This window comes from Oryzias latipes, chromosome 9 (assembly GCF_002234675.1).
Source record: "Oryzias latipes chromosome 9, ASM223467v1".
Classification (NCBI taxonomy): domain Eukaryota; kingdom Metazoa; phylum Chordata; class Actinopteri; order Beloniformes; family Adrianichthyidae; genus Oryzias; species Oryzias latipes.
The window spans coordinates 23,373,372-23,400,404 of NC_019867.2; the positions used below are offsets into that span (position 1 = coordinate 23,373,372).

General features: G+C 41.6%; 1 protein-coding gene across 7 annotated transcripts in view; it reads left to right on the forward strand.

The window, feature by feature from the left end:
* arvcf (ARVCF, delta catenin family member) overlaps window positions 1-27,033 on the forward strand; it is a 265,429-nt gene that overhangs the window by 24,884 nt on the left and 213,512 nt on the right. For 6 of the 7 annotated variants that reach the window (XM_023958692.1, XM_023958698.1, XM_023958694.1 and 3 more), the window contains exon 2: window positions 23,388-23,463. In XM_023958692.1, coding sequence (XP_023814460.1) covers window positions 23,415-23,463 — 49 coding nt within the window. In that variant the 5' untranslated portion in view covers window positions 23,388-23,414. The remainder of the gene's footprint in view (window positions 1-23,387; window positions 23,464-27,033) is intronic. The other variant, XM_023958693.1, reaches the window with a different exon arrangement.

Here is a 27,033-nt window from a genome sequence, read left to right on the forward strand (position 1 = left end):
GGATAATTGTGATGATGCTTGGCTGAGAGCCCAGGCCAAACTGACAGGTGTTGGAGCGTTAAGCAATCTTTGACAAAGTTAATTTGGATTAATCACCTTGGCACAGACAAGAGGGTGTTTTCACTGTAGGCTTCATCTGAAGCAAAGCTCTTCGAGTAGAATCCATCCTTGAGCCTTGAAAAACATTAGATTTTTATTTTCCCCCCTCCCCTCATTCTTTTAAATCATTTTTTATTTCTTCTTGATTTCTGGAATAAACATTTATCAAAAGTTCACTTATGAAGCGGATTTCTTAACATTTATATAAAAAGGAAAAAAATTCAAAACAAATGAAACATTGTGTTCAAATTTTAATGGCTGGGATATCATCAGGAGAATATAGGAAAGGATGGCTACAGTAAAAAGGTTTTGTCAGAATTTCCTTTTGCAAAAATCTTAAATAACTACTTTTACAAAAAAAAAAAAGGATGACAGTGCTCTATGTCCTAATCTTCACATTGAAACTTCTCTGCTATCATACCAGCCAGCATTTGTTAAAAAAGTAAACATTACTCCCAAGATGCACTGATGGTTAATGAGTTCCTGGGATGACATTACTTGGCATTAAATACAAAAACGGCACTCAAGTCTAAATAATCAGCAATTACTTTTAAATGTACGAACAGGCCGGAAATTTTTCAGAAATGTATTAGTAATATATACATCTTAGTAGTTATTATTCAAGAAATCAGGTTTAATAATGGGTACTTATTTTGGTATAACGTTTGGGTAAGGTCAGAAAGTTTGCAGTGGTTTCTCATTCCTTATTTTTATTTTGAAGTTTTTAAGAGGAATTGCATAAAAAATTAAAGATTGGTAAATCTTGATTTCTTTTTTTTTTCAATTATAAAAATCATGCAAAGTAGTCATACGGACAACATATTTACACTTCCAAAATACTTATCAAGCCAATAATTAGCAAATTATTAAAATATGTTTTTCATACATCAGGGTGGTCGATCATTGGAGCTTGAATAAATGAATGCCTTTCATTTAATGAGTACTGATTCAATATGAAACATTTTTCATTGCAATTTAACAATTACATGAACAAATAATTAGTCTTCAGTAATTTGTGTAATGCCTTAACATTTTATTGTGGCTTTAGGATTCAGGATAGGCTCCCATTTGGGAATGTTTGTACAGATTGTGTTTTTTTTTTCTTGCAGTCAGATAAAACATATATGCTAAAGGTATTCTTGATAGTTTCTGCTTTATTCACCTCCTTTCTGATCTGCTCTGCTCTGCCTTTTTAGTGATGAACTGCAGCTCTGGTCCTACTTTGCATGCTCTGGACACCTGGCAGCCCACCTTAACGGTTTCAAATTCAGATCCAGTATGACATAAAATAATCTGACTTCCCTTAACAGTTTTTAAGTCCCCTTTCTAATGTTTAGTTTTTACCACATCAAACCGTGACTGTCTACAAAACCAAGTGTCATGTGCGCTCTTTGGAAATGTTTTTGAAACGCGTGCAGATTTCTTTGATGGTAACATGACATCATCTTTTATGTGTTGAAAATAATTATTTGTGGGCATGTGGTCTTTTTACTCTGCTGATAAATCATTTTGGGAAGAGTTTGGGGCTGAATGTATTCTTTTATTCAAAAATGCTTTTAGCTGACTGGTTTTATTGTTACTTTTATTCTATGTTTATTATTCTTCAATTTAGTTTTGCTTACATTATATTTAATTGATTGTTTTTCTGCTTTTACTGGGTTGTATATTGTTTATTGTTCAGCGCTTTGTGATTTTATCTGTGAAAGGTGCTATATAAATAAAACTTACTTACTTACTTACTTTTAGCTGTTTTATGTGGTTCAAGGGTGACACTTCTCATAGACATTGACGTTACGTCTGTTTTAAATGCTATAAAATCTGGTGTGATTTACATTTTTTTCCCCCCATTCAGTTAAAAATTGAACTTCGCACATTTTTTTAAGGATTGTATACCAAAACAATTATTTAACACTAATTTAGATCGTTTAGGTCAATAATTTGAGCTGAAATAATCTTTTTGTATGTGTTGCATTTGTGCATTTTCCAATCTTTTTTTTTTATCAATTAGAAGGCAGAAACATTGAGTGAGTGCAGGACAGTGTGAATGAGTAAATCTATGACCAAGCAAGTGACTTGGCTGTCTGTGTGGGTAGGTGACTGAACAAACAAGTCTGTGTATTGAATGAGTGAGTCATTATTACTGGTAACGGAGTGTTTTCTCTCAGTGTTGCCGAAACTGTTGGCGGGATGTGTTTAATGTCCCCTAGGTGCCTGCAGTCCAGTTAAAAGCAGCTGCAGCAGTCACTTGTATAGCACTGTGAAGGACGCGTCTGTCCAGCTCAGAGCTTCTGTCTGCACAGCGGGGAGTTTAGTTCCTCCTCTGCTCCTCTGGCAGACCTTTGCTGTGGTTGACAGCGCACCAGCCAGGTCAGATCCCTGGATCTGTACCTAATCTTTGAAGCTCAGAACATTTTTGCAGTTGTGAATCATAAAGAGAAATGTTCATTATCTTTGCAAAAGTGATCTGTTGTTAATTCTGATGGTCATATTAACTCTGCTTTTTTTTATTTGTTTTTTTGCCAGGTATTGATGAAAGGTTTTTCCAATCCTAAAAAGCCTGTTTAAAATTGCATAGATCCTTAAAAAGTATGTATGCTAACCACCGTGAAGCCCATTTAAAACTTTATAATGATAAAAATCTGCATGTGACCTTGTAAAGTGAGGTTTCGTTTTTTGTATGATTTTTTATTATTTTTAATGAAGTTTTATTGTGAAAGCATTTTGAAATTTTACAATTATTCAACAAATGGATGCCAAAGTATTGCCTTACCATTTCCAACTTACCTTTACAAGAACATTGATCAAACACAGATCAAATCACATTGTTCTACATAATACTTGGATGACATCCTATAAAATGTGTGCAGTGTTGTTGTTTTGTAAAAATATTTGTTCAATGTCCCAAAAAAAATTTTTTTGTAAAGAATAAAATGTAGGCATTTCTTTTTCTGCTTAATTTGACAAACAAAGGTTGCAAAAACAAAACAAAGAAACTGAACAAATTGAGTAACAATCAGTAATTAATTACTAGGCGTTCTTTTATTATTTTAACATTTAATAGAAAAAGAAAATACATGGGCTCAGTTTGATGAAGTTCTTTCTAAAACAAAGGCTCAGGATGTAGAACTTATAAAAAAAAATAAAAAAATAAAAGTTCAAAAATTATCTATAAACAATTTTTGACTCCTGACACTAAGAAGTATTCATATAGTTGGACTACTGTTCTCTTGAAAAGTTATATACATGTTCTCTTTATTTTAAGTTTTCAGATATCCAAATCATCTTTATTCCTTTGATTCCCCTGAGCCTTTATTGGTTCACCCATCACAGCGTTTTGGGTGTGATCGAGGAAGACGTCAGAGTAGCTGAGGATTTTTTTTGTGGAGCAATGTTCTTCCTTGATCTCCAGGGGTTTCTGCTGCAGAGAAGCCTGCCGATTAAGCAATCTGAACCGTGGCCTCCACTGAAGCTTTGAAGCTAAGTCAGCGTACACACAAATCTCATTTGTTTGGGCCCTCTCTGAGAAACGCATGCTTCCACCTTCTTTATCAAGGTTCCTGTTCTCTGCACAGCACAGTGAAGGAGCAAAACCAAACACTGTCTTTAGCTTGTTTTGTGTTGAACTTGGTGTGAAAATGGAGAGAATCTGAAACCGACATGAAGGGGTTTGTGGTACAGCAGGTTTTGGCTTGAAATATATTCTACAAGCACATAATGTTAAAGCAGTCTTCAGATACTTAACATTGCAGTCAAATAAAAACTCCTATTTTAAAATAAAAAACATTTGCCCATCTGCAAACGTGCTTCTAGTATGATCTTACACCCATAGAGGGCAGCTGTGATCTCCTTATTGGCTCATCTCTTACTAAAAGGCACAGACAGAGGGAGAGAGTCACATTTTTCTGTGATTTGTTCTGGTAGTCATTTCACACTCTGTGCTGTTTATGGCCACGAACTGTTGGTAATCTTGTGGGCAGACGCTTGGTTTATTCAGACTTGCTGTCTGTGTCCGACTCTTTCAGCTTGATGGTTTCCATGAAGTTCATTTGGTGTGATACTTGCAAATGTGTTTATTTTGACAGATAACGAAAGAAATGGGAGCAAAGGGAGGCGAAACTGACTCTCTTGAGTCAAAGTCTTGGCTGGCATTAATGAATCAAACCCTATCACATTAAATATTGAGGTCTTCCTTGACCTTGACCAGTAAATGAAAATGGTATCTACATCTGTAACTCTCTCATTAGTGTTTGTTTCATTCAGTTGCTCATAACTAACTTTTTTGTTTTTTTTCTTTTGTTTGGCTCGTCTGCACCCGATAATTGTACTGTATCATCTAATAAGTGGCACATGTTGGTGTTTATCCTCCTCATGCTGGAAAAGCGGAAGCTCTGTCTCCAAAGGTTAAGTCTGCTTCACTGTGCCGTCACACGTGACAGATGGTTGCTCTGCTGCTCTGTTGTCCAAAAGCCTCAAGACAATAAATTAGAGGTAAAGAAGCTTCTGCTCAAACCAGAAACAAGTATGTGATCATTAAAGACCCACTCAGATGAAAATTGTGTTTTTGACATGTTTTTGTGGGATTTTTCTCATGACGGAGGACATTTTTTGGGAAAATTAATCTTAATATTGCATTTCTGAGTTGTTTTTTTTAAAATCACTGTGAATCGGGAGCAAATAAAAAAAAAAAGGCTTTTGGAAAAGCTTGTAAAAAAACATTTCCCAAAAAACTTTTCCAAAACTATTTCCAAAAAAATGCCAAATTTTTAATATTTTGGCTAAAAGCCGCATAATCATAGTAAAAAGACCTAAGTGGGAAAATTACCAGAGCTGGGAAAATTTTTTGCAATGAACCTCCATTTTTCATTTTAGGATAGAATTTCTCACTCCTCTTCATCCACATAAAATTTGATTAAACTTCGAATTTTAGAAATTTGATAAATTTCTTTGTAATTCTAAGACATTCTCACGCAGTTTGTCTTACCAACCATTTCCTTAAAGAATCAAATATTATGACAGGAAACTGAATTTCTTTCGCAAGAAGCAATGCATTTTGTTGGAACTGCAAAAAATGTTAAAGTCAAAATAGTTCGATAAATTCATACCAAAAAGTTATATTTTAATGAGAATTGAGTGAATGTTTCAAGATTACAAAAAATGTTACGGTAATTTTTTTGTTTTCTGGCTTTTGGCAATTACTTTTAGAGAATAAATATAAATTCTACCAATGGAGTAAGCAACATTTTAAAATCTTTTTATTATGTAATATACTTAATCGCAAGAACAGGCAGATAGTTGGTTCCAAATGCAGCAGGTTTATTAGATCAGCTAAAAGTCTATAAAGCTAAATCAAGGTCAGGGAGGCAGGAGTCGAGAACAGGCATTAGATCATCAGAGGAGAGACAGGGGGGTCAAAATTCAGGCGAGGGTCTGGGCAGGCGGCAGGCAAACAGAGTCAGAATCAGTCAGTTTTGCGGTTATTTTCTTCTCTTATCCTCAGAGGAATCTATTTTATGAGGGAACCAAATGCCTCACGCAGGTAGGCTTAAAGGAATCCAGTGACTTTAGGGAATCTTACAGTATTACGATCTGTTGCAAACTCATCTTCCTGTGTAGGTTTTAAGCAGGGGCTCAAATGCCCATTACTGTATGTGTTCAGCTCATTATAGCTGATAGGAGAGGCACCATCTTAAAGCTGCCTGATTCAGAAAACTGTTCACTCTTTTAACTAAGTCTGTTTTACCTAATCTGTGTGCAGTGAGAGGTAGAAACGTTAAGCTCTTGACTCTTTGCCATTTGGCAGAAATGATTCCTCTGTCCCAGAGACAAATGAAGTTATCAGTTTCTCTTTTGAGCATCTTGATGACCTTAAGCAGTACTTTATGCTGTTCAGAAAAAGATATGAAATTTGACCATGACAAATCAGTTTTTGTGATATCCTGCATTTAAAAATGTTAAATACGAATCAAGTTGAACCAATGCATCTGCTAGGGGAGTAATCGACCGAATTAATGTATCAATTTGCAAGAAATACAAGGAATCTGGAAAACTACTCCAGAATAGTTCAGTACTCAGGTATTTATCTCTGAATCACACTGATTGAATTTTTTGCAAAAGATATCGGATCAATTTTAAGTCAGTACATCGGGTCGAATTAGATTATTCAAAATGAACCCATATCAGCTATGAATCGTATCAGCAACAACTGATTATAATATAAATTTAATTATTATTGAATTAAATTGCTACACTCTTAGTATCTGCAGATCCAAGCAAATACTCGTGAAACTATCATTAAAGTGGTGATAGCTCCCTTCATTCATCTTTCATTCATCTTCTAAACCCGTTTTTCCCTTTCGGGGTTACGGGGCTATCGGAGCATTTCCCGGCAGCTCGTGGGCGAAGGCAGGGGACATTCCAGACAGGTCGCCAATCTGTCGCAGGGCCACAATCACACACCCATGCGCACTCACAGTCACACCTTGGGAAAATTTAGTGTAACCAATTAACCTATGAAGCATGTTTCTGGACGTTGGTGGGAGGCCGAAGTCCCCGGACAAAACCCATGCATGCACTGACAGCACTTGCAAACTCCACACAGAAAGGTCCTCCATTGGTGTTCTGTTTCAGGTCCCCCAGGAACTTGAACTGGGGGCCTTATGATACTATTTACGATCCTGCAGTGAAGATTTCTCTTATTTTAAAGATTTAAGGAGGAATTCTAATGACAAAATTGACTAACTGATGGTATAGACAGAAAAAGTCTCGTTTTTTGGGGTTGCTTTCTTGTTATTTTATGTATCTCTTTAAAAAGTTATTTGAAACCTATTCAGGTGTCTATTAAATACTGTTTAGGTTGTATTCTTTTTGTTTTGTTTTTCTTAGAAACTTTTTTCCTACTTTCCACCACAGTACTTTAAATGGCTGCTAACCCAGTTTCTAATCAAAATTCCTCCCATGTTCCCCAAAATTTCTGCCACGACTGCTGCCTGCTGCACATAAGACTATAAACTATTCATATGCACCTGGTTTAACCTCTCCACAAAGAAAACAAATTTGCCATCATTGTGTGACAGACATTGAGTGTGTGCTTTATGAGTGAAGTTCTGAGGTGGATTTAGATGAATAAATCTACAGCTCTTGTTTCCGGAGAGACGAGTATTGATGCTGCTCGACAGCATCACTGACAGCCTGCTGCGAAATTCACTTGTGAGGAAAAACTGTGAGATATTGAAGTCCACCGCTGCTCCCTGAATCCCTGTCAGGGCTTGCTTCACCTCCCTCCCCTTTACATCTTTATTTCATGACCTTTTCGTCCATCTCCTGTGTTTCCCTTGTTCCTGTTGACCGCTGTTTGAGCGGCTATTCCTTTACTTCTCATCCTACCTTTGCTCATTTTAGATTACCTCTCACGGCAGATTGCAGAAGCTGTTTAAACTGAATGGAGTTTGTGCAACTCCAGCATGGAGGGGAAGCTAGGGTATTTATTTCTCTGCAGCAAATAGAGAAGGCTGCTTCGATCTGACTGCTAATTTTCCTCACAGGATACAACAAACCAAGTATCTGCGTGTGTGTGCTCCCTTAAACAATAAGGTAGTGTTCATTTATGCAATATTGTGTAATCATGGCAGTGCTCGAGCTGCATTTCCACAAACAAAGCCATGGCCCACAGGGAAAACTTTATTTTACCATCAAGGTAATTTTTGATCGTTCTGCTATTGGACTCTCCTCCTCAGGTGTTTCCAGCTTTACAGCTCCCCTCCCGACTGAAAAAAAAGAAAACAGGCCAGCAATATATAACTGTAAAGCAGAGTAGCTTTTGGCTGTATGCCCATGAGCTGCAGTGCGAACAGTTGAATTTCACAATGTGTTTTGTTTATGTAATAGTAGAAGCTATTTATGCAGCTTAAGATCAACATGCAGGGCTTTTTATTGCAGCGGTTCTGCTGCTTCTGCTTGAGTATTTACAACTCCTGGACTGGCTCCGGACGTGGATATCTGGCTGCAGGCTTGAATAGATGTCAAAAAGGTCTGTAGTTGCGTTTTCTAATGGGGAGCACTCAATAACTTGTAACTTTGTTGGGTGGGAGAGGATATGTGAGGTGAAGTGGGCCAGAAGTTATTAATAGACTAGCATGCACAGAGTGAGCAAAATATTGGGGACGTGATGCTGAATTGCAGCTCTCTTTTTGCAGCATAAAAATATAAGTTTTTGGCTTTCCTTTCATTCAGCAAAAACACAATGAAACTTAAATAACAGAAAAAACGATAAGAAAAATAAATCTTTTTCAATTAAATTTGTTTGCAATAGTTAATAATTATTAATTACTATGCTCTAAGTATTCCACTTTGTGAACAATCCGGATTGCTTATAACATGTATAATGGATGTACTGAAGATATGGGTGTATAAATTCATCTTAACAACAACTCACTTCATATCACAATTTGTGGTTGCTGATCTGATTCAAAGTCAATATTGGTTTATTTTCATTGATGCGATTCACTGACTTCAAATCAATCCAGGGCATCTTTGGCCAAAAACTCAAGTAGTGTGACTTAGAGATAAATACCTTTGTACTGAAGGGTGCAGGTGAAGATTTCCAGAGTCCTCGCATTTCCTGCAGGATAATCAAGTGCAAATTCAATATGTGCACAAACAAACAAGTAAACAAGAATTAATGGCAAATCCATTCACATTTTAGTTTCATAAAATTTATTCACATCAAAATAATCCAAAGGGAACATTAGAACATTTTATCACTAAATTCAAAGTGTTTCCACACATTGGACTGGAATGATGGATTGATCATTTTCTGCTGCCCTCACATGTGTGTTGTCTGCTGTCATGCACTTAGTTGTTTTTACGTTATAGTAAAATAAACCTACCATGCTGCAATCCAAAAATAATTTTCCAATAGTGATATAATTGATTTAATTCATTTTTAAATGATTTTATAATGCGATACGTTGATTTGATTATCAACTTGCCTCAGACAGTTCATCTGGTTGGATCGTAGGGATGTAAATCGATTCATCGTTTAAGTCGATTAATTGTCAGACCCCTAAATGAAGATTTATAATTATTCACCCATACTTCATTACAATAGATGGGGTGAGGGAGTCCCAAAGAACAGTACAATGTATGAAGTGAATTATAGTCACAGAAGAGTTTAACTTTGTATATGATTGAAAGATTTTTTTAGATTTTCCTTTTTTTGTCTGTTGTGTGTTTTCCAGGATAGTTTGCTTTCTAGTATTATTCCCAAAAACTTGTTCTGTTGTATATTTTTAATTGGAAAACCATTTATGTGTTTTTGTAGTTTAAAATTTCCCTTGCAGTTTTGTGCATGTACCATCAGGGACAAAACAGCGGAGTGGGTTTTGCATTTTCTTTAGCTCCGTAGAGATGGGCGCTTTAGTGGTTAAGAGATTCCACGATGCATTTAGTCCATCTGAATGGATTTTTTTTTTTTTAAATAACGGCACTGAATCACCATTTCCATTTCCCTAAGTCTCTGCATCTTTTGTTGCATACAGCAGACTTGGCAGCCATTGTTTGACACATCGCTGGTGCCAGGAAAAGCTGTCTTTAAGCTCGTGTGGATGTGTATGTGGGAGATTTTAGACAGGCTAATCCATAAGTCATAATAGGAAACTGTTGCTTTTAGTGCTTCATCCAGTCAGTGTCTTTGTCTTTAGTCATTTGAGGAACTACTATGGGATGTTGGATGTGACGGGCCAGGCCACGCACTTTGCTTCTGTTAAACGGAGTTGAAAAAAATGAGGCTGGAATTACTTTCTGCTGTGGCTATGTGGTGAGTTTCCAGAGTCACAAAACTTCAGAAAAAGACAAAAACAGTCGAGGAACTGAAAAATGAAATTAGTGTTTTGGAGACTCTGTGCAACAGCAGCAATAAGCCGCTTTATTAGACTGTGCTCCAAAGGTAAATGAATAATTTATGTCTGAAGAACGAACTGGAACAAATTGATCATAAAGCCAAATGATGGCATAACTGTTATGAATCTGTTCCAAGGTTTGAAAATTGGATCTTCAGTCTTTATGTGATAATTGTGAGAAAAAAAATTACTTCACTTGCAGCCTTTGGGATAATTCCCTGAGTTTTTTTTTTACTGATTCAGCTAAATTTCTGAGAACAATCCAGAGAAACAGTGAGCCATTCTAAGAGGCGGACCAGACAGAGGATCAAACTTTTTGTTCTGTGAAGAGGCTTGAATTCTAATTGCATCTTGATTGTCCTCAGATAAACTCTGCAAGGTCAGAGTCCAGATAATGGAAGACATCAGATTTGTTTTGTCGTGCCAGTAAGTGGAACTTTAGACAAATTAATGTATGGCAGCCATAATTTAGGGCCAATGTAACTGTACACATTTGTGCATTAGTGTCTGGCACTCCATTCCTCCTGGTTAGTGTCAAGGGGTAGTTCACCAGAGAATGTTTTCAAATTGTAAAGACGTCTTTCAGCTGTGATAAAATCACTGAAATGCCCGTGTGGACAAAAGGTGCTGGATATATAAAATCGCCTTATTGGCAGAGTAAACAAAAAATAGCATTTATGCACAAAGTAGAGGGAGGCTCGGATGTCCACACACTCTTTTCGAAACAGGCAGGCTGCACACAAGGGAAGCACAAGGCCACTTGTACAGGTTTTGGGGCTGGCTGAAAAAAAAATCTGCATGACGTGATTATGTCTCACCTACTTCCCCCTTATTTACATGTTTTTTAAGGCCAAATCTGAATTGCTTCCCTACTCTGTTACGGTTTCAGTCACTTTGTGTTTTGTTCCTTGATTTCCTGTTTTATTTTGTAGTATTTCCTGTTTTGTTGTTGTTTCGAGTTTTACCTTGCCCCATCAGTCCTGAGTGTTTCCACCTGTGTCTTGTTGCCTTGTATGTATTTAAGTGCTGTCTTTCCCTTCCTCCTGTGCTGGTCCATATTGTATTCTTCCCCGGTTTTTCGAGCTGAGTGCTTTTGTAGTGTTTCGAGATTCTAGCCTGCCGTATGCAGTGGTTTTGTTTTTGTCTTTAGTTTATGTTATTAAACCCTATTCCCTGCATCCTCCTGCCTCCTCTCCTCTCTGCGCCTGGGTACTCCCTCTTCCTCTCCCCGTAACATACTCCTTCGGCTTCTGCCTACCCCTAAACTTATCCCTCCAATCAGAGAGATATGGAAAAAATACTGTCTTCAAATCCGGATGTTACTACTTCTAGATGACATCAACAATATTCACAGGTCATCTACGTTAGGGCATAGCTGCCAGTGCTCAGAAAATACATAACAACATTGGTTTTATAACTTTAAAAAGGATGGCAAAAACAAAAAACTCAATACTTAGATTTAAGTGTAAACTCCCCTGCTTCAGAGCACACCCACGTGAAGAAATGTGTTTTTCCTTCACACCATAGTGCGATGCGGATCATCCTAGGGGTGATAGGGATAGTCAGCCCTACATTGCTATGACTCCACCTTAAAAAAAAGCTTTTGGACCTTGGATTCCACTACACCTTCAAATGCTTCTACAATTAAAGCAATAGGGAAGAGCCAGAGGGGTAGGAAAGCAATTCAAATCCGTCACCCACAGCATACCATTGAAAAAAACGAACCTGTCGGCCACCTGTGTGCTGAAGACACATCTGTGAAACAAAACTACTGGTAGCAATTTGAAAAAAACAAAAGGTCAAACTAAAGTCAAAATTTTAAAAAAGTAAAAAGAAAAAAAAAGTTGAATTTATTTATTCGTTAAGGCAGACATGGAAGAAACATTTAGTTACTATTCCGATTTGATAATTAACAGTTTTCCAGGATCATTTTGTAGTCTTGTTCATCTGTTACCAACTGTAGTTTTTGTTGTTGTGGCAAGTTTGACAAACTGTTTCTTTATTGGCTTTATTAAGGAAAAGTTGCCACTGATACATTTTGGCATATTTTTTTGATGTGAATAGAATGTTTGTTTGACATGAAGGGCGTATATTCTTCCTCTTGGAATTTCTCTACAGCATTTTTTTTTTAATAACCAGAATGCATTACACAAACTCAATACTGTTTTTTTTATATCAAAAGATGAGAAACCAAAATTTGGAGTACTATTTTGTAAATTTGTGTGAAGTTATATTTATACAGTATCTGTCATCACCCAGAATGAATGGGGAGTGAATGAATAATGGACACATTGTAAGCACTATAAGCGCCTGGAAAAGTGCAGATAAATCTAATCCATTATTATTTTTTATTATTATTTTTTTATTATTATTATTTGTGATTGTTTTTTCTTATTTTTGAATATAAAAATATACATACAGGCAAACAGAACTGGAGCGGCTGGGTAGCTCGGTTGTTAAGGTAAAAGGGCTGCCACGCAGGAATCCAGGGTTCGATTCCCTGAGGGGAATAAATAATGGTACTGGGGGGAATTACCATATCAATAGCGAGCAATTAACATTACCCAGTGGGGGTCCTTGGGCAAGGCCCTTAACGTTGCTGTCTCTTCAGCATGGTGCGTCTGCAGCTCACTGCTCCCTCAGGGGATGGGCCAAATGTGGCAAACAAATTTCCCACACCTAGGTGGGACTTTTTTTTTTTTTTACAAAATTTAATGCAAAATGTATGCTCATCTTAAAACTAAAGACAGATCACCAAACAGAAAGCCAGCAAGACTAAATATTTCATACTTATGCTCAAGTTTTATGGCTTAAATTTAAGAAATCTTTAACTGCGGGTGATTGTTTGTCCTAAAACAAGGGATTTTTCCTTATAATAAAATATGAGCCTCATTCACAAGTCTGCTGTGCTTCCTTGTCATCAGTCTGCCATCACTGTAAGAAAGATCATGAACCATTTGGAGAGAATCACTTCTTTTCAGCTTCTACCTCCAGAGATGTGGAGTGCAGCCACTGATAAAGAAGCCAGACCTGACTCCAAATGACTTCCACATTACCTCATTCATCAACATCAATTAACCCTCTGCCAGTGAAGCTCTGCTCCCTCAAAGTGCAGCAGACTGACAGAACAATCTCTGGAACAGTTTCCGAGGAAAAATGGACTTTTCTGCACATTAAACCAAATGATGCATCTGTTCAACACTTGCACTGACAGACAAAAAAGAAGTCAGATCTTTTAAAAAAAATGCGTAAAAGCAACATTTTTTTTTGCTTTTATACAATTGATGTTGACATATGACTCCTGATCAAGTATCTGATACAAGTTTTCTCTACATTTTTGTAACTCAGTTATTACATGATGGCTCTTTACAAAGTAGCTATAAAGTAATATCAACATTTGCATAAATCCTTAAAGTATTACAGTCATTTGTGGTTAAAATCATCACTCTTGGTATTATCACTACTGTTGGTAACTGTATAGTTTCTTATCTTTCTATTTTTTTTTGACAAATCTTTCAGTTTTTTTCTTTTATAGTTTTTTATAATTATATGGAATTTGAAGCCACCAACATACATACAATAGAAAGAGGTAATAATGCTCATTGATGTTTTGCATCTGCAAACCTCAACTTAAAGTGTGAGTTTTACAGCAGTTTTGGTTTCTGCTCAGTCAGATACATTTACTGACAGTTTTTCTGAAATTTCGCAACGCAATAGTTTAGCCCAGCCCTTTTACTCCAAAAATACCATAGGTAGGAAAGAAAAACACACACACAAAAGTCAGGATTTGAAAACATTAAAGACCAGGGGCCTCATTTATAAAACTTTGCGTAGGATTTGCGTCAGAAGTGGCGTACGGATGAAATATAGGACGTGTGTTCGCACAGGAATATTCGGATTTATAAAACTGCGCACGCACATCTTATGCATCTTTCCCTTATTAAATCACAACCAATTCGAAATGCAGCGCAGCTTTTGCGGCTTCGTGTCACGCCTATAGTTGCCCATAAATAGTCCGTGAAACGCCCACGAATGAATATTCATTGATTGCGAAATCGTGGCAAACACCGAGAGGAAATCAAAAAAACATAACTTCACTCAATGTGAAGTAGAAGTGATCATTGGCGAGGTGGAAGAAAGAGGGGAGGCAGAAGGGTCCGTTGCCAGAGAGAGAAGGGAAAAGGCAGGAACATAGGTTTGAGAATAGGGACTCTTAACGTTGGCACAATGACAGGGAAAGGCAGAGAGCTGGCAGACATGATGGAGAGAAGGAAGGTAGATGTACTGTGTGTGCAGGAGACAAAGTGGAAGGGCAGCAAGGCACGTAGTATTGGAGGAGGATACAAACTGTTCTATCATGGTGTTGATAGGAAGAGAAACGGGGTAGGAGTGATTCTGAAGGGGGAGTTTGTAAACAGTGTTCTAGAGGTGAAAAGAGTCTCAGACAGGATGATGAGCTTAAAGTTAGAAATTGAAGGGGTGATGGTGAATGTAGTCAGTGGGTATGCGCCACAGGTTGGCTGTGAGTTAGAAGTGAAGGAGAGATTCTGGAGTGAGTTGGATGAGGTCATAGACAGTTTTCCCAGAGGAGAGAGAGTTGTTATTGGAGCAGACTTTAATGGGCATGTTGGTGAGGGCAACAGAGGTGATGAGGAGGTGATGGGCAGGTTTGGTGTGAAGGAAAGGAATCTGGAGGGACAGATGGTGGTGGACTTTGCGAAGAGGATGGAAATGGCTGTAGTCAACACTTACTTCCAGAAGAGAGAGGAACATAGAGTGACATACAGAAGTGGAGGTAGGAGTACTCAGGTGGACTACATCCTATGTAGACGAGGTCATTTGAGAGAGGTTAATGACTGCAAAGTGGTGGTAGGAGAGAGTGTAGCCAGACAGCACCGCATGGTGGTGTGTAAGATGACTCTGGAGGTCAGGAAGAAGAAGATAGGGAAAACAGAAAAGAAGACCAAGTGGTGGAAGCTACAGAATGAAGAAACTTGTGAGGAATTTAGGCAGAAGTTGAGGCAGGTCCTGGGTGGTCAGGATGAGCTTCCAGATGACTGGGAAACTACAGCAGAGATTATCAGGGAAACAGGTAGGAAGGTGCTAGGTGTGTCATCTGGAAAGAGGAAAGACGGTAAAGAGACTTGGTGGTGGAATGAGGAAGTACAGGAATGCGTCCAGAGGAAGAGGTTGGCTAAAAGGAAGTGGGATGTAGAAAGGACTGAGGAAGGTAGACAGGAGTACAAGGAAGCGCAGCGTAGAGTGAAGAGAGAGGTGGCAAAGGCCAAACAGAAAGCTTACGATGAGCTTTATGACAGGTTAGACACAAAGGAAGGAGAGAAGGACTTGTACAGGCTAGCCAGACAGAGAGACAGAGATGGGAAGGACGTGAAACAGATAAGGGTGATTAAGGACAGAGATGGAAAGGTGCTAACAACTCAAGAGAGTGTACAGAAAAGATGGAAGGAATATTTTGAGGAGCTGATGAACGTGGAAAATGACAGGGAAAGAAGGGAGGAAGATGTGGTTGTGGTGGAGCAGGAAGTAGCAGAGATTGGAAAGGATGAGGTTAGGAAGGCTCTGAAAAGGATGAAGAGCGGAAAGGCCGTTGGTCCTGATGACGTACCTGTGGAGGTATGGAAGTGCCTAGGAGAGACAGCAGTGGAATTTCTAACAAGGTTGTTCAATAGGATTTTAGAGAGTGAGAAGATGCCTGAGGAATGGAGGAGAAGCGTTCTGGTCCCGATCTTTAAAAACAAGGGTGACACGCAGAACTGCAGCAACTATAGAGGAATAAAGTTGATGAGCCACACAATGAAGCTGTGGGAAAGAGTAGTGGAAGCCAGGCTTAGGAAGAAGGTGGAGATTTGTGAGCAGCAGTATGGTTTCATGCCCCGTAAGAGCACCACCGATGCCATTTTTGCTTTGAGAATGTTGATGGAAAAGTACAGAGAAGGTCAGAAGGAGCTGCATTGTGTGTTCGTAGATTTAGAGAAGGCGTATGACAGGGTGCCGAGGGAGGAGCTGTGGTACTGTATGAGGTCGTCTGGAGGGGCAGAGAAGTATGTCAGAGTAGTTCAGGACATGTATGAGAGAAGTATGACGGTGGTGAGATGTGCTGTAGGTCAGACAGAGGAGTTCAAGGTGGAGGTGGGACTACACCAAGGATCAGCTTTGAGTCCTTTTTTGTTTGCTATGCTGATGGACAGGCTGACAGACGAGGTAAGACAGGAATCTCCCTGGACAATGATGTTTGCGGATGACATTGTAATTTGCAGTGAGAGTAGAGAGCAGGTGGAGGAACAGCTAGAGAGGTGGAGGTTTGCTCTGGAAAGAAGAGGCATGAAGGTCAGTCGTAGTAAGACAGAATACATGTGTCTGAACGAGAGGGATCAAGGTAGAAGCGTTAGGTTACAGGGGGCTGAGGTGAAGAAGGTGCAGGAGTTTAAGTACTTGGGGTCAACAGTTCAGTGTGATGGGGATTGTGGAAAAGAGGTGAAGAGGCGAGTGCAGGCAGGTTGGAGCGGTTGGAGGAAAGTGTCAGGAGTGTTGTGTGACAGAAGAGTGCCAGCAAGACTCAAAGGAAAGGTGTACAAGACAGTGGTGAGACCAGCTCTGCTCTATGGGTTAGAGACGGTAGCAGTGAGACAGAGACAAGAGGCTGAGATGGAGGTAGCAGAGATGAAGATGTTGAGGTTCTCCTTAGGAGTGACCAGGTTAGACAGGATAAGGAACGAGTACATCAGAGGGACGGCTCATGTTGCCTGTGTTAGCGACAAAGTCAGAGAAGCCAGACTGAGATGGTTTGGACATGTTCAGAGGAGGGATAGTGGATATATTGGTAGAAGGATGTTGGAGATGGAGCTGCCTGGCAGGAGGGCAAGAGGACGGCCAAAGAGGAGATATATGGATGTCTTAACAGAGGACATGAAGTTGGCTAACGTTAGGGTAGAAGATGTTCATGATAGAGTGAGGTGGAAAAGGATGATTCGCTGTGGCGACCCCTGATGGGAAAAGCCGAAAGAGAAAGAAGAAGATTGGCGAGGTGGAAAAGAGGAGAAAAGTGTTGTTTGGTGGGCACAGTGTGGGCATTACTAATGCCGAAAAGGCACGTGAGTGGCAAACGGTGGCAGACGCAGTAAATGCTGAAGCCTCACACCCTCGGACCGTGGCCGAAATGAAAAAGAAATGGTCGGACATCAAATTCGAGGCAAAAAAAACGTCTGGCGCTGCATCGCCAGAGTGTGTCTGCCACGGGGGGGGACACCGGAGCTGACCCCTCTTGATGAGAGACTGGCGGCAATAATTGGGGAATCCCTTTTAAGTGGAGTGGTGACTTAGGCGCAGGGGGAACACAGACGCGCCAGATGCACTGGGTGACACCCCCCCAAAAGCCCGCAGAGATCCAACAGGACGGCTCGAGGAAGTCGGAACTGGCTCATAAGCCACTCGTCCTCGTTTGCCAGCAAGTCTTCTTGCTGTTTAAAGATGCGTTCACTCCGAATTCTTCCATTTGCTCTCATCAAGAGCGCAAGATCAGCCATTGTGCGTCATTACGCATTGTGATGGGGCATTTTATTTCCCTCCATTTAATTACATCTGACAAGCTACAGATGTCGGTAATAATCGACGTGGAAATGGGAAATTGATCAGCGCAAATGTAATTTCTTGTTGCTTTCTGAATGGTTGAGACATACGCCATACATTGTTTTATCAAAAATAAAACAAACTAAGGGCATATGCATGAATACCATAATTCCGTAGCTTATGAAGAAATGTTTTACTATGTAAACAACTTTCCCCAGTGGACAATTAAAATGTCCGTCTGTCTGTCTGTCTGCACATATCTGCTCCGCCAGACGGACACATTGACGAGAATATCAGTTTTGGACATTATTTCGTTGTGTGAACTATATTATTTATGAGGATGAATTGCACAACATGCCAATATTGCAGAACATATTTCACTTTTCTTTCTGCAAATAGGTGTTCATTTGAATTTCTGTTGTAATTTTCGTTTGATTTTTTTTTGTTTGTTTCACTGCTGATCGATCAAACGGGTGTTCGTGTAGGCTGTTAATTGTAAGACTTGCTTTGTGAAGTCTTCCTGTTATTTATGAGAGGCAGTATTGTCATTTTCATTTTCACTTTCACGTGTTTCTTCCATCTGCCGACGGTGTCACCGTTTCTCATATCACCCGTTTTTGTGCGTACGCCTGGGTCAGAGCTTGCGTGAAGGACCGCACATTTTCCCGTCAAGTTTGCTTTTTATAAATCTCAATTATTGCGTAGAGAGTGGCGTACGCCTTCTTTTGTGCGTACGCAACTTTTATAAATGAGGCCCCTGAAGAGCAGGAAAGGTCCAGTGTTTGAAAATGTTCTTCCTACTCAGTCAAACAGACTGTAGAGTCCATGTGGTTTATCCTGCCCTCCCCCATCTTTACTTCTCTCCAGTCTGGTCCCAGCAGGTGATCAGCACTCAAACATCCTGCTTTTCAAACCAAGAGTTCCACTGTTTATTGAACGCATATAAAATATGATGAAAACAGTTGCTTAAATCAACTGTAATGATGTTAACCACACACAAAAATCACTTGTTGGTCGACTATCATAAAATTATGGGAAGAATTTCCACTTAAAGCAAATCTGTTAACCTAGCAAAACACTTTTTTGAGAGAGAGATCTGAATGTAAATATGTAGGTGGAACATAATTTATTGTAACAAGATACCAAGGAGCAGGCCAACTATTGTAAAGGTAAATGCAGCAAAACAAAGTATGGTCTGACTTGATCTTCTTAGGTCATCTCAGCTGGTATTTTAAAGGTAGAAGATACTGAATTTAATTAGGTACGTCTTAAAATAATAGTAAACATTTTAGTAAATTGTATACCCCCAGAAAAAACAAGTTCAATTCAAAATCAAAAAGGGATTAGGCTTAGTACTGTCATGGCTGCCATGGCTGGACAGACACAAACGTAACCATTCTACAAGGCATTTTTGTGCTGACCCATGCCTCGTGCATCCCAAGGCCCCAGAACAAGCAGAAAAAAGGAAGTACAAAATGGCAAAATGGGCAGGACCTTTGGCGCAGTGTAGCCCCACCCCCTTTCCCCACATCATCGCTGAGAGCTCTGTTTGCATGCTCTGCCGCCAGAATAGCAGCAGTGCAATAAAAAATATGAAAGCTAACATGGATATTTGTTCTGAGAATTTTAATTCATTGCAGCACATTTATGTTGAACACTCCACCATTTCTTGAAGCTTGAGCGGGCAAGGGGGCGTGCAGAGGGGGAGGAGGATGAGCAGTGAGACTGTTGTCCGCCCACCGCAGTTTGCACGTCACAAATGAGAACTTTTTCAAATGGCATTTTTTCATCTCCTCCTGATTCACCACAATTTGATTTAAAAAATACCCAGAAATTCAAATTCAATTCAAATTCAAATTTAATCTTAAATTCTTTTATATATGTCCTCCATCATAAGTAAAGTGCTCCTAGGAAATGTTAAAAACGGCAAGAAATATATTTTCCCTGGAGTCGGTCTTTAACAACCAGAACACAAAAAAATCTTAAACAGAATAAACCGTTACAACCCACAATGCAAAGGGGCAAGACTTCTGCCACCTTTTATGTTTGCAATCTTTTGACTTTATGCGTAATATGAGTTTGCAAAAGGTCTAATGGTTAAGTTGTTACATGAACATAATTTCCAAATGGGAAATCACAAAACACAAATTAATAAAGTAAGTGCTGCATGTTAAATTTAGGTTAATGCCACAAACGCCCAATTTTCTTTTTTTTTTATAATGTACAATATTTTTTGGATGTGCCGTTAAAAACTATGAGAAATGTAATTGTTCTAAACACTTTTAGATTTCCTAACAGAAACCAAAAACTTGTTTCCAAAAAATGGAAACATCTACAGGTTAAATATTTGACAGGAATTTAAAATGTTTAAGGTTTCTTTGAAGATCTTCGTAACATTGTGTACTGTGCTACAGAAGTTGTGGCTCAAACCACATATCCAGTTGAAAAAAGAATCACATTTAATTTGGATTTTTGCTACAGGCTTTTGTTCTTGCTAGTTCTGGCTTTATAAATCCTCTGTGCATTAGAACAAAGTTCTGATTTTTATCTTCGACCAGCAGGAGCTGCCAGGATGTTTCGGCCTGACTGCCTTCAGCGAGTCTCAAGGTTTGACTAGATGTTGAGTTTGTATGTGAAACTGGGCGTTGGGATGCTGTGAATGGAGGGGCATAAAGAGGCAGACTTTCTTCTGGAGCCCTCCGAGCTCCAACATGACAGGTCTTTATGATTTGAATGGAGTGGAGGGAGCTCAGCGGATAATTGATCGATCAGAGTTCCACAAAAAAAAAAGCCACTGCCTGCAACTCATTTTTATCCTCTTTTGTCACTGTCTTTAAAAGGAAAGCAGAGAGAAGAGGGTTTGTTAATGACTCTGTGTGGTATATTTCTGCTCATTAAAATTAAACAATACAAGGACAAAGATGTGCTCGTTGTTTCAAATGACACAAAGCAAGCTGTTTTGGTGGCAAACTGTTTTTTAGTTTCTGCGGAAAAAGTAATAGCAGAGCAGTGAGGCAGAAAAATCTTAGTGCTTCAGGGCCAACGAAAAGAAAAGTATTAAACGGCATAGGGCCAAAGTCAAACATGTCATGTTCTTCTGCAAGAGCCAAACAAACAAGGCAGTTATGACCTACAAATCAATTGGTGTATTTATTGGACTTATTTTAAACCCTGATAAATTTCAGTGAGTTGTGGTTGGATGATTAAAAGTTTTGTACATTTTTAGCACACTCCACACAGATGGGAACACAAAGCAGATCCCAGGCAGCAAGGCCAAGTGGGACACCCATGGTTTTAAAGCGGGCAGAAAATGTGGGCCCCGAATGGGTTTGTCCGCAGTTTCTGTGGTGGCCCCAGCTGTGTTTGCCCACATTGGTTTAAGTGGGCACTCAGTGATAGACAGCATAGCGAGTGGCACCACCCATGGGCCGACAGAGCTAGCTGTCCACCGGGCGCAACCCACCCCACTGAGTGCCCACTTAACCCTGTAAATGAAACCAATTTAATGATTTTGTGTGAGGGAGACACATGCTACACACACAAACTGCATAGTCGACGAGGGAGTCACATACTCATCTGTGGGGGCGGTATTGTTTTTGTCAGGGTCTTGACACGGTCTCACCCCATGAACAAACAAGACACGATCAACATCCCCCTTCCTCCATCAACTCTACACACACAACAAATATTGGAGTGTTTTGCTTTGCCTAATCACTCTTAGTTTCTTTCGACACAGAATCTCCCACCTAGCCACCCCTGCTGTTCTGACTGATTCAGTCAGTGAGTGTTGATTTTTAATTATCAATCCAATAGCAGCCAGTCAATATGGTTAGCATCCGACATGCTGGTATTTCTCTTTTAACTACAGCAAGTCGATACGTGATGGTTGTAGTACTACATCATGTCAGTCCACATAGCTGTGCTCTGCAGTTTCAAGATGTCTGTCATCAGCAGATTTTAGTTTTGAAAAGTGAAACAGATGGAATCTCCGAAAACGTTTAGTATTTTTGATATTTGAGAACACAAACCATCATAAAGACAGCCCCAAACACCAATGACCACATCAGTAGCAGGTATTTTCACCCTTTGCTGCAATGACAGTTTGACAGCAACGTTTCATGCTCCTCACTAGCCTCATGACGTTGTTCTGAGGCAATGCATTAAACTCTTCAACAAGTGCTACAATTCTGTCAGGTCACTTGTGGATGGTGTTACGATCATTCAGTCTCTGCTTCAGCTGGTCCCAGACGTGCAATATGGGGTTCAAGAGAGGGGACATTGTTGGCCATACCATGTCAGGCCCTCCCACTTCCTGAAGTCCAAATGTGATAATTCTGGTACGATGTGGTGGAACATCATCATCCATAAACAGAAGGTTTAGGGTGTGATGGTGGAATTGGGGGATGATAAAGGTTCCATGATGTCTCTGAAGTAAGAACATACAGTGACTGGACATTCTACAATAATCAAAATGGGTTTTGCACTGAATGGTGATGTCTGCCTAGACTGGTGCTCATCCTCCATCAAAGTGAACCCTGAGGACCATGTTGACTTCTAGTAGGGCTGCACGATATGAGGAAAACTTGCGATATGCGATATAAGTGATCAATATGGCGATAACGATATAATTTGCGGTATATAAACAAATAGAAAAATAACCAAAACCATCATTCCCATTTCATTGAAACAGTTTAAAAATTATACTCCAAATGACTCTCATCGACATAGGTGACAATCGTCTAAGATAATAGGCCTCCATCTGATTGGTAAACAATGGGTAGGCGTCCATCTGATTGGTCAAAACATAAAGGGATTTCTTTGATGCGTTAAATGCTTCAAGCTGCCATAAGATTGTTTTAACACATTTTGGGTTTATGATTTATTGCGATATTCACCGTCTTTCGCGATATGCATATTGCAGAGCTGGATATTGCGATGACGATAAATTTGTGGTATATTGTGCAGGCCTAACTTCAAGTATTGTTCACCTCACCTTGTCCAGGAACAGCGACGACCATCATTTCTGTGCAACGTGAATGGACACTCATCAGTGACAAGTATGGTAGACCATTCCTGCATTGTCCAGGTCCCATGGTCTTGTACCAATTGCAAACATTCATAGCCGTGTCTTGGTGTCAGTGGAGTTGTCTGGCAAACCCTAGTATCCTTCACTCAGATTTGGTAAACGGGCCTGCAGCTGTGTGACATATGCTAATCCATGTCTGAGTGTACAGATCCTTAGGTACTGGTCTGATGCAAGTCTTATGATGAAAATTTGAGGCAAGTTTACCTGCAACCTGACTGCCTACAACCAACCTGAAGGCGCGCTATGGCCAGTTGGCGTTGATCGCTGTTAAGCCACGTCGTGTGTACATGGCTCTTTAAATGATGAACTTGGAATGGCTTACTGGCAAAATTTGATTTTTATACTCACAGAATGTTGAAATTGATGCCACATTGAGAGGTTTTTCTTTTAGGAGTTGTTTTGGTTTAGGACCTGAATAAGTAAGAAACATAGAGACCATTATGTGGAAAACATTAAATGAGGTGTGTTCATCATCCTAGAAAAATTGACTCTCTGTCCTGAAAATCTGAGAAGTGAAACAAACACTGTAAACGCGACATCCACGGAGTTTTTCACCATATCCCTAACATATCCCGAAATGTATTTATGTATTTATTTGAATATTTTATAACGTAAATGAATACCTGGTTCTGCTTTGTTCTATTAAACCTTTTGAAAAAAAATCTGCTTTTAATTTTGCATATTTTTGTGACAGCTTTTCTCTATTTTTTCTCTTTCAGGTTCAGCTTTGTGACTCCGCTTGATAAATGTCAACCCGCTCCAGTATTTGCATGCATCCTGTCTCATCATCCAAACGTAAGTTAAATCTCTTTTCCAACCAGATCAATCGTAATTTATTGTTGACACTCAGGAGCAGCAGAAGCTTATTAAAAAGATCCACAAGAGTGTGTGTGTGTGTTTGTGTGTGTGTGGGGGGGGGAAAAAACTGTGTGTCTGTCACGTCTGTGGTGTCTGTGTGTCGCTAAATTAAACTGACAGACTGGCTTAAGGTTTCAATCACTGCCTCACCGTCACTTTGTGTGCTTGGTGACATGAGTGCCATCGATATAGAAGAAGGATTAGCATCTATCATTTTCATAACTCTTTGTATTGCCAAAAAAACTATTTTAATAAATTGGAAAAACAAGAAAAATATAAACATAAGTCAACACAGAAATCTGCTGTTTGATCATATCAGCTTGGAAAAAATGTCAGCCCAAAGCTCAAGTAACTTTGAAAGAATTCAGTCTCTCTGGTCTCCTGTGGTTGACTCCATGACTTAGGGGGTGGAGGGCTTGGTCGTCGCTGCTCCTTGCCCTTCTGCCGTGGTTTGGGGTGGGGGTCGGGGCTTCCGGTGCCTGGCGGGGGCGGTGGGGGGCTCCGTTGGTCGGGGGGTCGGGTCCGGTGCCTGGGTGGGGCGGGCTGGGGCGCTGCGTGGTCCTCTGGGCTTGGGTGTGGGGGTGCGTGGTGGGGGGGTGGGGTGGTGGTCTGGCTTGGCTTGGGGGGGTGGTCCCTTTGCCTGTGCTGGGGGGGGTTGGCGGGGGGCCCTGCTTGGGTGGGGGGGGGCCCAGCGGCGCCGGATGGGCTGCCCATCTGCACCTGGGGCTGGGATCGGCCCTTCCCTGGCTCTGAGACGGGACGGGACAACCCTCTCGGGGCCCCCGGTCGCTCTGGGTGTCACCCGCTTCGGCTGCGGGGTCTGGGGTGGGGTGGGGTGGGGGGCTTGTCGGCCCTGTCCTGTGGGGGGGGCGTTCTGGGGGGGAGGGGGGGAGGGGGGGCCCATTATTAGTACGGGTCGGGGGGGCTAGCGGGTCGGGGTCTCCGCTGAGGCAATCAGTGGTTGCCTCGGCCGGTTGGCCTCCTCGGTCCCGTCGAGGCCTGACCAGAGCTCTTCTAGGGCCGGCGTCTGGGGGTGGGGGCCTGGGCTTGCTCCGGGGGGGGGGGGGGGCGACGCTTTCTGGCTCCTCTCTCTCTGTGTGGGGTGGGTGGTGCCGGGCCTGGGGTGTCGGCGCCTCCGGGGGTGGGCCCCTGGGCTGGGTGGCCCTGGCCCCTTTGCTGGGGGTGGGCTGGGGGACGGCTGTTTGACCACCGGGGGACAGTCTACCAGCTGTCCCCAACTTACCCCCTTCCTTATATAACCTCATATTAGGGTGAGGGGGTGGGGGGTCTAGCCTGCGATGCGCCTTGGGGGGGGGCTACTTGGGAGTGGCCCCCCTCCTATGATTGCCGTATGGAGTGGGCCCCCCCTCTTTCGGTTTTATTTGCACCTTAGACATGTAGGGTCCTTGGTAGGGGGGGTGCTTGGACATCACTGCAAGCAAGCAGCAGATGTCCTCCTAGCACCCTACCCGCCAATTTTAACCGCACCTTAGACATTTAGGGCCCCTTGGTGTGGAGGGTGAGGGGACATCACTGTGAGTAATCAGGAGATGTCCCCTTAGTGCCCTACTCGCCAATTTTAACTGCACCCCCCTTAGTACACACACCCCTCCCCCTTCAATATATACATTCAAACATAAACACACACACATGCACACAAACACCCTCTCAAACACCCATACACGCACACACATTTTACAAGGAAGGTGGGACCTGGGTCCATCTGTCCCCTACCCCTTCCCTGGTGGGGGGTGCGGGCCCCTTGGCGATGGCGGCCGTGTCCCTTGGGTGCCGGCTCCCTGGGCCCGGCGGTGCTCTCTCCGCACGGTGGGGGGGTTCATATTACACCTGAGCCGGGGGTGTTCGTGTCCCTGGGGGGTGGGTCCTGGTCCTTGCCCCTGGGCGCTGGGCCCCGCCAAACATCCAACATGGCCGAGCCTGGTCGGGCCATATTTATAACATCCCTTGTGGGCCGCCCTTTTTTCCCCGGGGTTCCCCCCTCCTGGGCGGGGGCGGCGGGCCCCTGCCTTGCTCCTACCTGGACCAACCGTGGGCCGGGTGGGTGGCTGCCTGGAGTGCGGAGCGGGTCTCCCTTGGGGGGTCCTGGCTCGTACCTGGGGTCGGGGCGGGGGGATGCCCGGAACTCCTGGGTGGTGGTGGGGTGCTCGTCTGGGGCTGTGGGCGTCCCTCTCCGGTGGGGCCCTGCGTTGGGCTCTTCCGGCGCGGCGGGGGGCTGCTTTCCTGGCTGGGCTGGGGCGGCGCTCTCTTTCCCTCTGCGCCTGCCTGCTCTCTGGCTCTGGGGGCCTCGCGGCGGTCCTGCTGGCCCTGGCCTGGGTGGCGGTCTTGGTCGCCCGGGGGGCGGTTGTTCCCTGCCTGTTCCCGTGTGGCGTTGGGGGAATTCCGGCTGCCGCTGCTGCTGCGGCGGGGGTATGGGTGTGGGGGTGGCTGGGCGCTCCTCCTCCTTCTTTTCACATTCCACCATCCATTTTAGAAGAACATAAACACTCACCTGAGCACAGGTGTTAGCTCACCTTTGCACTAATAGTTTGCATGATTGAATGAATGAAAGATTTCACACTAGTTGGTTTAAAGGCATAGGTATGCGTTCGTGAACACTATCTGTTCTGTGTGCATGTTGACATGTGGACATTTTTGCGGCTAGCAGGTGTGTTGATAATATTTGAGTGTGTGTGAACAGGCCCCGCCCTTTTTGTACTACATTTGAACCGTACCGTAACGATAAACAACCAGTAAACCTGTCTGCTCTATGCTGCTTCATGGTCTTACCCCCCTTCCCCTCCTATTATCACCCTCCTACCCCCCCTCTCTCTAACGTCCCTCTCTCTTCTTCCCCTCTTTCCTTTTCCGTCCGGTCCAACACCAAAGATTTTCAAACATGATTGAAATTAATAAAGTTTGGCCTCAATTACAAAAGGGGTTTATTCAGACATACCTTTGGTTTGTCTGAAGATGAATAACCCCTCTTGTTAAAATAAAATATGTCCAACACAAGAGGCCCTCAGCTCTCATCTGTTTGCCTAGCTGTTGGACAGGACAAGTTAAAAGAAAAAAAAAAAATTAAACTGACAGAAGGCTGCACAACCAAAGGATCTCACTGGCCAATATATCGCAAAGTAATGATTTAAGGACATTGTGTTAAATGCGTCAAAGCTCAGTAAAATTTCATTTAGTAACATTTTAACAACATCATTGCATTGTGTTATCAAAGGTCCAGTTCTTACAGACTTACTGAAATAGTTGACTCTTCTTTTTCGAATGCATCTTTGATATCTTTGACATGAAAGCCAGATGTTTGTCTTTTTTCTTCAAAACAAAAGCCAGCTGTTTGGGTTTGCTTTCTGTGTGCAAACCAGACAAAAAAAAATACCCAGCAAGTCTTAGGTGATAGTATTTAAGGGATATATCCCCTGTGACACAGGAGTTGGATCACTGTTTCATTTAAGTAATGAAGTAATCATAAATGTCTTGAAGAGAATTGTTAGAATA